This window comes from Ascaphus truei, chromosome 4 (genome assembly GCF_040206685.1).
Source record: "Ascaphus truei isolate aAscTru1 chromosome 4, aAscTru1.hap1, whole genome shotgun sequence".
Taxonomy (NCBI): Eukaryota; Metazoa; Chordata; class Amphibia; order Anura; family Ascaphidae; genus Ascaphus; species Ascaphus truei.
The window spans coordinates 377,183,310-377,196,534 of NC_134486.1; the positions used below are offsets into that span (position 1 = coordinate 377,183,310).

Sequence of the window (13,225 nt, forward strand, 5' to 3'; positions counted from 1 at the left end):
TCTGGAGGACAGAGATTCATCATTCTGACTGTTTAGAGTACCCCAGTAAACACAGGAAGTTTAACTCACTTATATGGAACTCACACTTTCCAAAAAAAGACATCTTCAATTATAGATTGAATATAGTGTACTGTAGCTCTGGAGTTAAATTTATTAAGTAATAATCCCCGAAGAACAGAGCATTACTGGCCAATAATGCCCTGTTCTGAGGGGATTATTACTATTATATGATAAAATGTAGGTTTTTTTTTTTTTTTTAAACATCTTTCATTTAAAAAAAAACAAAAAAAACTTTTGTAGTCATTGATTTTTATCAGCATGATTGTCTACATTCTTTTGCTTTTACTGCTAGTTTATTAAAAGGAAGTTGTACATACAGTACACAGCCCCCCTCTATACACACACACTGCAGACCCCCCCCCACCCACCCCACAAAACACACTGCAGCCTCCCTCTAAACCACACACAGCAGACACCAACAAAACAGACTCTGCTGTCCCCTTTACACCCCCAAAACATAACAAACACAAATGTATCCCTCACACTCCTATGTGCGGAGCTCTCTGCAGGCGGGGTGGGGGAGGAGTCAGTGCCTTGCTGCTGCCTCCTGTCCAATCATCTCCCCTGTCTAAGAGTTGATCTCACTCTTTGTGAATGGGAACTGAAAGCTGATTGACTGAAAAACTTGTCAAGGTGCCAAAAATTCCGGGCCATTACGTATCGATTGGTTAAAATTCCGGGCATTATCCAGAGAGCAGGGATTTCAATAAAGCCTGGAATTTACCAGCGTTAGCCTATCATTTTGTTTAAACTAAAGTTTAGGCTGGGTTTTATTGCCCTTATAGCCATCTTGTGCTTTCCCCTTTTCTTCTAGCTGGTAATTTGACAAAGCAATGTGATGAAACAAAGAACACTGACAACTATTCATCTCCCCTCATTGTGTTGCACGTGAAAACAGAAAAGTTCCTCTTTCAAAAAGTATTTTAGAATTCTTACACTTGTCTGATTATTTTACACTATAAACATGTCATTATTTCCGTGTAGCCTATGTACATACACTCACACTCGTTTCTATATGTACATATTCTTAATATAAAATACTTTCCATTGCGGTTTTCCCATGTATTAAGAATCTGCCCCACTGGGTTCCCTTTATGCAATAGCAGAAATTAAGCCACTTCCTTCATCAGGACTTCTGCTAGGTAATCAAAAAAAATGAGCTTCCTTAAATTGTATGCAGATGGTTTTACTGAAGCAGAAAGAATGGTCACCGTACTTTCCAGAACCCCAAAACAACATACCCAAAGTATTTGTAATATAATATTACATATAAACATATCAGTACCCATCCGACTTATTGTTTTTATCCAATTTATGGTTGCTTTCTAAATTGTGATTTACTTTTATACTCACTATGTATCCGTATAGAAATGGGCACAGTTTTTTTTTTGCGAGTTTGGACTCGAATCCAGTAGTTCCTTTCCTTCCTTCTACAAAAGTGAAATCCGCAATTGCGGGTTTTTTCCGCCCCGCACCCAGAGGCAATTAAAAATCCATAGACTGATTCAGAATCCAGAATGTATCAGCAGTGAACAACTCAAAAGTAGGATGGGACAATAATATTCCCCATCAGCTGATTTAGATCACACTGCTACATGCCACCCTTCAATTCCTTATCACAAAACCCACTTGATTGTATGACGCAGCCATATTTAATGTAGAAATTAAAGAAGCAATCCAAGCAGCTTTAAAAAAAAAAAAAATAATGGTTTTAATATACGCAGCAATTGATTACCTTTATTGAAAACGAATTATCTAAACTGCCGGTTCTCCCGTGATCGATCAGCAAAATTCTGTTTCCCAGGGTTTACCAAATGGGCGTCTTTCAGTTTCAAATCCTTCAGTCAGTGTAAGGCTGCGTCCCCGCTGGCACTGACCGCGCTCATGCTTGAGAGCGGTGACGTCACCAAGTCTCTAAGCATGAGCACCGGGTGTCCTGTCTATTTCGCAAGCGGGAGCGGGGGGCATTGGGGGCATGTTGAGCATGCTTGAAAGTCACTTTTTTTTGTCTCCTGAAGCGCAAAGCTTGGGAAATCGTGCGTGCCCGCGCACCGCGTGAGCGTCTACATAAGTACAAGAAGAAAAAGCGGCAAGCGGGGACGCAGCAGCTACAATGTATTATCAAATACAGGGGTGCGCAAACTGGGAGGCGCGGCGGTTACAGAGGCCTCGTGCTCTTCCACAAAGCATTTAAATCAAATGCCGGGGGACCGCACAAGGTCTCTGTAACTCACCTACCTTGATTCAGCTGTCTACGGGTGACACGTCGCCATGGCAACGTGACGTCACATGACCCTGTGGCGTCATTTGACACCCATCGCCATGGCAATGCCGCGAGCACCCCTAATCTAATACTACAGAACTGATTTAAAATAAATAAATAAAAACACATAGGATATTGCTTGGATTGCTCCTTTAAACGTGAACGTTTCTCACTACTAACCGTGGGTTTTTGATTATTACAAACTCCAATGGTAAAATACAAGAGATAAAGTGGGATTATTGCTTTTATATTGATCATTAACAGCAGCAGACTTGCTTCCTGCCATCGTGTGTAATGTTTGGCACAGAGCTTTTTATAAAAAAAAATATTTGACTAGATAATCTGTATTTTTCTGAAATGTTGAAATCAAAGTGTTTTTCTGCTCAGGGATGTGAAAATAACCTACGCTGTCATTTTGTACAAGTGCTGAATCACAATCTAGCAGTATAAACAAAGCGAAACTTAAAACAACCCCCGTGACTGATGCAATCTAGTTCCATGACATCCTCATAAGGAAATAGCAACTAAAATATCTCAACCTTTGACTGTCCCTTTAGACACCCAGCACAGTTACCTAATGCAGTACTGACACGGACTGAACCAGTCCGATGAAAAGAACACACGCACACGTTTCAAATTGTAAATCAAATGTCAACATTTCCTATGAATTTCATATACTCCCAAATCCCAAAGTTTCCTATTTATGGAAATATAGTCATTTAAAACATGGCGTATGGGAATTCAAATGTCATGAAAAAGATCCCACTATCCAGCCCCGATTGATGTATAGTTAGTTTAAAATGCTCCATATTGCTCTCTCTTTAAACATATGCATGTAAATATACACACACACACACACACACACACACACACACACAGCGGATCCCACTGGCTATAAATGGTATAACGGGAGATGCCCACATGAATACGCAGGACAGATTATGAATTAATAATGGGAGGAAAATGATTACGGTCATACCCTGGGGGACCTCATCTATCCAGTACAGGAGTTGCTTGGGGATGTTTCACTTGTGCAGGGTAATCAGTCACAGAACTAATCCGTAGAAATAAAAAATGGCTCAATATTAAAATCACAGGTTGCCAACAACTGCATTATCACTGGAAACTTAAAATGCAGCAGCGTTCCATCAAGGACATGGGATGCTTTCAAATCCAATGACAACGCTGCAGTTCCACTTGACATCCATTTAAAAAGGCAAAAAGGTGGAAGACATAAGGAGGGGTATGACAGAGGGGGAAAGGTTTGTAATTGAGAAAGGACTGTTGATTCCCCCCCCCCCCCACTTTTCTCTAAATAGAGAGATAATTAAGATGGCTGTAATATTATGCATTCTGTTTTACTTTATATTAGTTAAACAAAAGAGAACAAACTCCTGCCTCGGCCTACTAGATAATGGAAGCTGCAAGGGGCAGAGTAAGTGTTTGAGCACAAACAAAGGAGAGAGAGAGGCTCTGCCCTTGACTGCACTCACTTCCAAATAAGTGTGAAATTGATACCTCCAGAAATAGATTAAATGGGTAAGTAAATGCACTATAATAGAGTGACTAATAATGTGGGTGTGATCCTAATTACAGACAATCCAAAATAGGGTAATCTGCCAACAATCTGTGCAAACATACAGAATGTGTAATAAAATCCCTTTTAATTCAATATAAATAAAATCAATAGTGCTAAATGAGCTGGATAGACTTACGAAAAAATATAAACTTAAAATAAAGGAAACACTGTGTGGAACCCTCAGTTAGAGAAAAATTTGTTCCAAATCAATGCTTGCATGGATAGCCATCTAGTGTTGTATACAGATGGAGGCAATAGTGAGTAATTGCCCCCCAAAAATTCCTGGAGGCATGTAGATTTACTGCAGGCTGGGATCACGTTTAGGGGACTAAGCTTTATTCGTGGATGGAATTATAGTGACACAGGTCACTACAAGTGTCGAGTACAGGATACTCAAAACGCAATAGCTGTGAGGCTTCAAAACTCAATGAACTTTAGTGTAGGTCCCATAAAAGGTATCACAACCGACAACAAATCATAAATACAAAGCAATACGGAATATGTCGCCACAATTCCAAACAACAAATGCTTTGCGAGCTTCCAGTGTAGGGAACGAAATCCGGCGAGACTATGATAACCTCTAAACACAAGAACTTCTTCTTGTGCCTATAGGTTACAGTAATGATGGAAGTATTTCTAGTTTTAGACCTCCACTTCCATTTCAGCTGTAAAAACTTCAGGTATTAAAAAGATACCTCCAAGAGCTAACTTGAAGATGGCATTTAGGGTCAATAATAGGGCCTTCACAGCACAGGGTAACATACCTTGGCAAGGATTTGTGGATATGAAAAGTATTTGAAACACTAGTTCATTTTGAATATAATGTTTTTTTGTTTTTTGTTTATACAAGTATACAAAATTGAGATGTCCTGCTCAAAACACAACCCTACCACACATACCATCACTAAAAATAACACCTTGACATTCCACATTGCAGTAACTCAATCAAGTGGGTGGCTAGCTGTCACAAACTGTAATGATGCCGTCCCACTGTGTCCATTTCTTCTGCTCCATTCTGCCATTGGTGAATTAGTTTAAAAGCAAACACGTCAGCCAGGCGACGTATTTAAAATTTATTTTAAGGCCGGGGTTCTCAACTCCAGTCCTCAAGATCCCACAACAGTTTCAGTTTTAAGGATATCCCTGAATCAGAGGTCCAGTCAAAGACTGAGCCACTGATTGAGGCACCAGTGCGGAAGTAGGGACTGATTAATCCACCTGTGCTGAAGCAGGGATATCCTGAAACCTGACCTGTTGGGGGTTCTTGAGGACCCCTGCTTTAATGTACTGAAAGTATTCAAACTTAAATAAAAAAAACAAAAAAAAAAACAGGCCTTTTATAAATACATAGGTAGCAATCTTAAAGCCCCTCTACACCCCCCCCCCCAACATCAGGGCCCCACAAGACTAGAATGTGCCAACATGCCTGGTTTCTCCTACCATCAGTACATAAGAAATGTGATATGCAAGGGTGTCATACACTGTCACTTTGCTGACTTTACCAGGTACTCTTCCCTTATATTTCTTGTCATGTCCTTGTTATTCCTACAGTAGGTCCCACCCCCTGTACATACAGTATTTCCACACCCCAGGTGGCTAAACCCCAATATCCATCCTCCCCCTAACTCCCTTTAACCCTCAGTCCATGTCACATCTCCCCCCCTCCTCTGCAGTCCATCACATTCCCCTGCAACAATCTGCTCCTCCCCATCTGTCCCCATCTTTCCTCCCCCCACCTGTCTGTCCCTTCCCCATCACTTCTCCCCACCCCCCACTCCCTGTCACTTCACACACACTCCCACTCCCTGTCACTTCACACACACTCCCACTCCGTCACTTCTCATCCCCTCTCCATGTCACTTCTCACACACCCCCACTCCCTGTCACTTCACACACACACACCCCCTCCCTGTCACTTCACACACACCCCCCCTCCCCGTCACTTCTCAGCCCCCCTCCCCGTCACTTCTCAGTTCCCCTCCCCGTCACTTCTCAGCCCCCCTCCCCGTCACTTCTCAGCCCCCTCCCCGTCACTTCTCAGCCCCCCTCCCTTCTCAGCCCCCCTCCCCAACTCCCTGTCACTTCTCACCTTCCCCCACTCACTCCGTCACTTTTCACCCCTCTCTGTTACTAACATCACTCCCTGTCACTTCTCCCCCTCCCTCCCCCACTCCTCACCCCCCCTCCCTGTCACTTCTCCCCCCCCCTGTCACTTCTCCCCCCCTCCCAGTCACTTCTCCCCCCCTCCCCGTCACTTCTCCCCCCCTCCCCGTCACTTCTCCCCCCCTCCCACCCCTCCCCGTCACTTCTCCCCCCCTCCCGTCACTTCTCCCCCCCTCCCACCCCTCCCCGTCACTTCTCCCCCCCTCCGTCACTTCTCCCCCCGTCACTTCTCCCCCCCCTCCCCATCACTTCTCCCCCCGTCACTTCTCCCCCCCTCCCACCCCTCCCCGTCACTTCTCCCCCCTCCCACCCCTCCCCGTCACTTCTCCCCCCCTCCGTCACTTCTCCCTTCCCTCCGTCACTTCTCCCCCCCCTCCGTCACTTCTCCCCTCCCTCCGTCACTTCTCCCCCCCTCCACCCCTCCCTCCGTCACTTCTCCCCCCCTCCAACCCCTCCCCGTCACTTCTCCCCCCCCTCCGTCACTTCTCCCCCCCTCCCCGTCACTTCTCCCCCCCTCCCCGTCACTTCTCCCCCCCCTCCGTCACTTCTCACCCCCTCCCCGTCACTTCTCACCCCCTCCCCGTCACTTCTCACCCCTCCCACCCCTCCCCGTCACTTCTCACCCCCTCCCCGTCACTTCTCACCCCTCCCCGTCACTTCTCCCCCCCTCCCACCCCTCCCCGTCACTTCTCCCCCCCTCCCACCCCTCCCCGTCACTTCTCCCCCCCTCCCCGTCACTTCTCCCCCCCGTCACTTCTCCCCCCCTCCCCGTCACTTCTCCCCCCCTCCCACCCCTCCCCGTCACTTCTCCCCCCCTCCCACCCCTCCCCGTCACTTCTCCCCCCCTCCCCGTCACTTCTCCCCCCCTCCGTCACTTCTCCCCTCCCTCCGTCACTTCTCCCCTCCCTCCGTCACTTCTCCCCTCCCTCCGTCACTTCTCCCCTCCCTCCGTCACTTCTCCCCTCCCTCCAACCCCTCCCCGTCACTTCTCCCCCCCTCCGTCACTTCTCCCCCCCCCTCCGTCACTTCTCACCCCCCTCCGTCACTTCTCACCCCCCTCCCACCCCTCCCCGTCACTTCTCCCCCCCTCCGTCACTTCTCCCCCCCTCCGTCACTTCTCACCCCCCTCCCACCCCTCCCTGTCACTTCTCCCCCCCTCCGTCACTTCTCCCCCCCTCCGTCACTTCTCCCCCCCTCCCCGTCACTTCTCCCCCCCCTCCGTCACTTCTCACCCCCTCCCCCTCACTTCTCACCCCCTCCCCGTCACTTCTCACCCCCTCCCCGTCACTTCTCACCCCCTCCCCGTCACTTCTCACCCCTCCCACCCCTCCCCGTCACTTCTCACCCCCTCCCCGTCACTTCTCACCCCTCCCCGTCACTTCTCCCCCCCTCCCACCCCTCCCCGTCACTTCTCCCCCCCTCCCACCCCTCCCGTCACTTCTCCCCCCCTCCCCGTCACTTCTCCCCTCCCTCCGTCACTTCTCCCCTCCCTCCGTCACTTCTCCCTCCCTCCGTCACTTCTCCCCTCCCTCCGTCACTTCTCCCCCCCTCCAACCCCTCCCCGTCACTTCTCCCCCCCTCCGTCACTTCTTCCCCCCCCCCCTCCGTCACTTCTCACCCCCCTCCGTCACTTCTCACCCCCCTCCCACCCCTCCCCGTCACTTCTCCCCCCCTCCGTCACTTCTCCCCCCCTCCCCGTCACTTCTCCCCCCCTCCCACCCCTCCCCGTCACTTCTCCCCTCCCTCCGTCACTTCTCCCCCCCCTCCGTCACTTCTCCCCCCTCCAACCCCTCCCCGTCACTTCTCCCCTCCCTCCGTCACTTCTCCCCCCTCCGTCACTTCTCCCCCCCCTCCGTCACTTCTCCCCCCCCCCCTCCGTCACTTCTCCCCCCCCCCCTCCGTCACTTCTCCCCCCCCCCCTCCGTCACTTCTCCCCCCCCCCCTCCGTCACTTCTCCCCCCCCTCCGTCACTTCTCCCCCCCCTCCGTCACTTCTCACCCCCGTCACTTCTCATCCCCCACCTCCGTCACTCCCTGTCACTTCTCCCCCCCCCTCCGTCACCTCAACCTCACCCCCACTCCCTGTCACTTCTCAACCCCACCTCCCCCCGCTCCCTGTCACTTCTCCCCCCCCCCACCTCCCTGTCACTTATCCCCCCCACCTCCCCTACTCCATCACTTCTCCCCCCCACCTCCCCTACTCCGTCACTTCTCACCCACCCTCCCCCACTCCCTGTCACTTTCTCCACCCCGTCATTTCTCCCCTCTCCACCCCTTGTCATTTCTCCCCTCTCCACCCCCTGTCACTTCTCACCCCGTCACTTGTCACCCCCACCCCGTCACTTGTCACCCCCACCCCGTCACTTGTCACCCCCACCCCGTCACTTCTCACCCCCACCTCGTCACTTCTCACCTCCACCCCCTGTCACTTCTCACCCCCCCTCCCACTCACTCACCATGTACTTGGTGCCAAGAATGATGGCCCCGGTCCGCACATGGCAGCAGCCGCAGCACCGGGTGCTGTACAGCCGCTCTCTGCTCCTCTTGAGGTTCATGGTGACCACTGTTCCTGGCCCCGTTCTCCTGCGTCTTCTACCTCTGTCTGTCCAACGTCCCCTGCGTCACAACGCAATGACGTCCCACTGAGCCCCACCCGCTTTCTGCCAACCAATCACAATTGTCGACGGGAACATAGAGCTGGAGAACGGACGTCACCTGGAGAGGCGGGGCTTGAAGTCATGTGCGGCCATCTTGCATACGGGCAGAAGGATGCTACCCTTGCTGGCTCCAGTGGCACACAAAGGGTTAATGCAATATAGCCATGCTGTTTTTTTCTTTTTTATTAATATGTAATGTTTTAATAATGCATTTTATAATTGTAAAAAAAAATGTAGTCAAGGAAATGATGCAATATATAGGATATAGACAAAACTGGGTGTATATAATCAGAATGAAGACAGAAGGTCGAGAGTGTAAGTAAGGTGTGTGCAGGGCCGCCAACAGAAATCATGGAGCTGCCCTCCCCCCCCACCCCCCAAATAGCGCACCTACTGCGGAAATTTTTTTTTTAGTGCGCAACTTTTACTTAACGGTTTTCTTGTTAATAAAAAAAATTACAATGCAATCTGTTTGTTTTAATATTTCAACAAAAGACAAAGATTCCCAATGCTACATCCTATGCGGGGTTGCCACCTCTCCGGGTTTCACCCGGAGACTTCGGGTTTGGCATCCCTTTCTCCGGGCTACGGGTTTGTCCCTGAAATCTCCGGGTGGGCGGGTGGTCTGGACGGCAGTGAGCAGTGGTGCGCTCACGTCAATGACAAGAGCCGGGCGGCAGAGGATTGGATGGCTGTGGTGGAGGGTGCTGCGTGCGCACACACACACGAGCGAGCGCTCCCAAGTACCCCCAATTCGGAAGTCAAGTCCTCCTTGACTTTCTTTGTCTCCACTACAGCTAGCGACAGGTCACTCACCGGTTCCTGTCCTGTCCTGCCCTGCATTGCGATGCCACGCTGCTCAGTGCTCACTGAATCACACTGTCACTCCGTCCTCTCTGGCTCCTCCTCCTCCTGCTGCTCGGGCTGCTGCTTCAAGTGCCTGTTCCCCTGCTTCAAGTCTGTTTATTTATTACTAAGGTGCACTGGGATGTATCTAAATATATATTTATATTGTGTGTGTGTATATGTGTGTGTGTGTGTGTGTGTGTGTATATATATGTGTGTGTGTGTGTGTATATATATATATATATGTGTGTGTGCGTGCGTGTGTGTGTGTGTGTGTGTGTGTGTGTGTGTGTGTGTATATATGTGTGTGTGTGTGTGTATATATATATGTGTGTGTGTGTGTGTGTGTATATATATATATATATGTGTGTGTGTGTGTGTGCGTGTGCGTGTGCGTGTGCGTGTGTGTGTGTGTGTCTGTATATACACACACACACACACACACAATGTATATGTGTGTGTATGCAACTTGCTGCTGCTACCGCCACTAGTGATTCAAGATGTTTTGTGAGATTGTCATCAGCGTTGGTTATAAATAATAGAAATGACATAAGCTAATATACAATTCCATGTACCATTAACGCAGCAACCGTACCTGCAACAGCAATGTCTTCGCCATCTCCCCCTACAACTACTGTCAATAAGGCTGCGCGGCGTAAAATGGCGCTGCCTTGCCATGCCAACGGGAACGTCACGTGACGTAACAGCATTACGTGATTCCCGTTGCCATGACAATGAGATGCCACATGTCATGACGTGATGCGGTGCCACGTTGTCATGGCAAAATGACGCCGCGTGACGTGCCGTTGTCATGGCAACAGTGTCATTTAAAATAAAATAAAAATCTCCGGGTTGGCCGTCAGTCGAAGGTGGCAACCCTGATCCTATGTGACAAAAGGCCTGGGGGGGGGGGGGGGATTCAGTATGGGACTGGGGTTTTCCCTACTTGTCTTCTGGGTTAGGGAGGATTCTGATATCTCCTGTGTGAAGCTTGAGAGTCAGATCTGGAAGAAAGCAGTATAGGTTATTTCGGTGTAGGTATTGGGCAGTTAAGATAAGACCGAGAAAGTGTGGGTGAAAGAGAGAGAGAGAGAGAGAGAGAGTGGGTGTGGGGGGTGGGTGACTGACTCTTGGTTGGATGGGTGACTGACTGACACTTGTGTGAGTGACTGACACTTGGGTGGGTGAGTGACTGACCCTTGAGTGGTGGGTGACACGGGTGGTGGGTGACACTTGGGTGATTGACTGACAGGTGGGTTGGTGTCTGTATTCATTCTCACACTCACTCTCTCAGACACTCAGACACACGCTCAGACACTCTCAGACAAACTCTCAGACACACACTCAGACACATACTCAGACACACACTCTCTCAGACACACTCTAAGACACACACTCTCAGACACTCTCACATACTCTCTCACATACTCTCACACTCTCAGACACTCACACACACACAGGTGAGAAATCGGAGCAAGGGGGATGAATCGGAACGGGGGGGAATCGGAGCAGGGGGGGAATCGGAGCAGGGGGGGGAATCGGAGCAGGGGGGGGAATCGGAGCAGGGGGGGGAATCGGAGCAGGGGGGGGGAATCGGAGCAGGGGGGGGGAATCGGAGCAGGGGGGGGGAATCGGAGCAGGGGGGGGGAATCGGAGCAGGGGGGGAATCGGAGCAGGGGGGGGAATCGGAGCAGGGGGGGGAATCGGAGCAGGGGGGGAATCGGAGCAGGGGGGGAATCGGAGCAGGGGGGGGAATCGGAGCAGGGGGGGGGAATCTGAGCAGGGGGGGGGGGAATCGGAGCGGGGGGGGGATCGGACCAGGAAGGGTGGGGGAATCGGAGCAGGGGGGGAGAATCGGAGCAGGGTGGGGGGGGAGAATCGGAGCAGGGTGGGGGGGAAATCGGAGCAGGGGGGCAAGGGGGAGGCATGGAGCAGTAGTTACCTTACTTGCTTCATGCAGGAAGAGGCGGGCCTCGCTTTGCAAGCTCATATAGAGCTTGCTGCGGGACAAAAAAAAAATCCTGGCAGTGTGCCAACACGCGCCAGCCAATCAGGAGAGGAGGTAGGTATTTTTTTTCTTTGCAGAGAAGCACGTGCTGCCTGGCGGATCGCGAGTGCGCTAAATCCTGTCACCCTGTGGTGACCGGGCAACGGGATTTATCGAGGAGCACGGCCGCGCAGGGGGCCCAGACGGCCGAGCCCCCTGACTCACGGGGCCCGGGACACCAGTACCTTCTGTCCCCCCCTGTTGGCGGCCAAGGGTGTGTGTATATATATATATATGTGTAGGGGTGTGTTAAATACCTCAGGTGGTTGCAGTGAGGGCTCGGAGGGAGTGGTGCAGGTTCTGCGGCGGCCCGACAGTATAGGGCGCCGCCATGTTATTGCGCAACCATTCAGAGGGCACTGACAGAGCGGAGAGGTCGCGCATGCGTGGTGTAAGCGCGCGAACGACGGACCAATAAGGGAAAGGCTCCATTGGCAAACTACAACTCCCATGAGCTCTGGGACAGTCATCTGATGTGAGGAGCCAATCAGAATGCTGGGATTACGGGAGGAGGAAAGGGAAGCGTGGGGGAGAGGCCACGCTAGGCAGAGGGGATCCGGAAGGTAAAGGAGGAGGGTGTGTGAGTGCAGGGGGTCCGTGACCCGCCTGCATAGGATAGCTTTACCCCGCAGGCCCTTAGGAGAATCCCTGAGTCACAGTAGGCTGCTGTGCTGCCGGGACACCCATAGTGATACAGATCTTTCATCTTACTGTGTAGACAGTTAGGGACCCATGTGCGGAGCAAGGTGGTTGCGAGTCGTTTGGGACCAAACAGCTGAACAGTGCGACACCAGAGGCAAGCGGTGGATTCGTCTGACCCTTTTTGAAGTTGTTACCGGTCACCGCCGTGACCGGAAGGTATTTACAGCAAGTGCACCAACACCGGTCAACAGGCGCTGATCCCGCCTTAGGCGTAACTCTTTGGGGACACTAGTGAGTGGCCAAAGGCCTAAATACACGGAGCAATCCTTTCTATTAGTACAAGGACACGGTGTGTGGGGCACGCGGTGACGGGACAGAGACATACTCATTAGGAGCGTGGCTGAGCCACTACTATACAAGGACAATACTCCGTAGGAGCGTGGCAGAGCCACTAAAGTTATAAAGACATTACCAGTTAGCTGTGTTAGTGTATAAGTGATAAGCGTATAGTATAAGTGTTATATGTTATGTGTTGATGCCAATATAGAGTGATAAGGTTATTATTGCATTACAGTAAAACTGGTTGCAAGCATGTGTTGTTATGTTTCTTGCCCAGGGGAATCTTACATGATGGGGATCTTGGGTAAGTGGAGGCGCTGCGCTAATTAAGTGTTACCCCAGGCTCCCAGCTAGCGGAGGCTCAGATCTCCTGGAGCCGCAGGTGTGTGCAGTGACCAGTAGTCTCTTTAGAGCGTCAGAAAAAGGGCTACTTTGCAAAGTACCACACAGACGGGGAAGGTGCCCACTCAAATGCTGCTTGTCAAATGGAGGCGTTTCTGGACATTTGCATGTCATTACCCAGAATCCCTGGCTGCAGTGGAAGCACTGTTTGCTAAGCGATAATAAGGAAAGACTGGGTTGCAGACCTCTCCTAGGGTTCTCCAAAAATACTGGACACAATGGTGGATG

General features: G+C 50.6%; 1 protein-coding gene across 1 annotated transcript in view; it reads right to left on the minus strand.

Annotated features, from left to right (window-relative positions):
* The window catches only part of LAPTM4A (lysosomal protein transmembrane 4 alpha), a 30,447-nt gene extending 21,750 nt beyond the window's left edge, over nucleotides 1-8,697 (minus strand). The window contains exon 1 of the mRNA XM_075598429.1: nucleotides 8,521-8,697. Coding sequence (XP_075454544.1) covers nucleotides 8,521-8,619 — 99 coding nt within the window. The 5' untranslated portion in view covers nucleotides 8,620-8,697. The remainder of the gene's footprint in view (nucleotides 1-8,520) is intronic.
* Nucleotides 8,698-13,225: the final 4,528 nt, after the last annotated feature.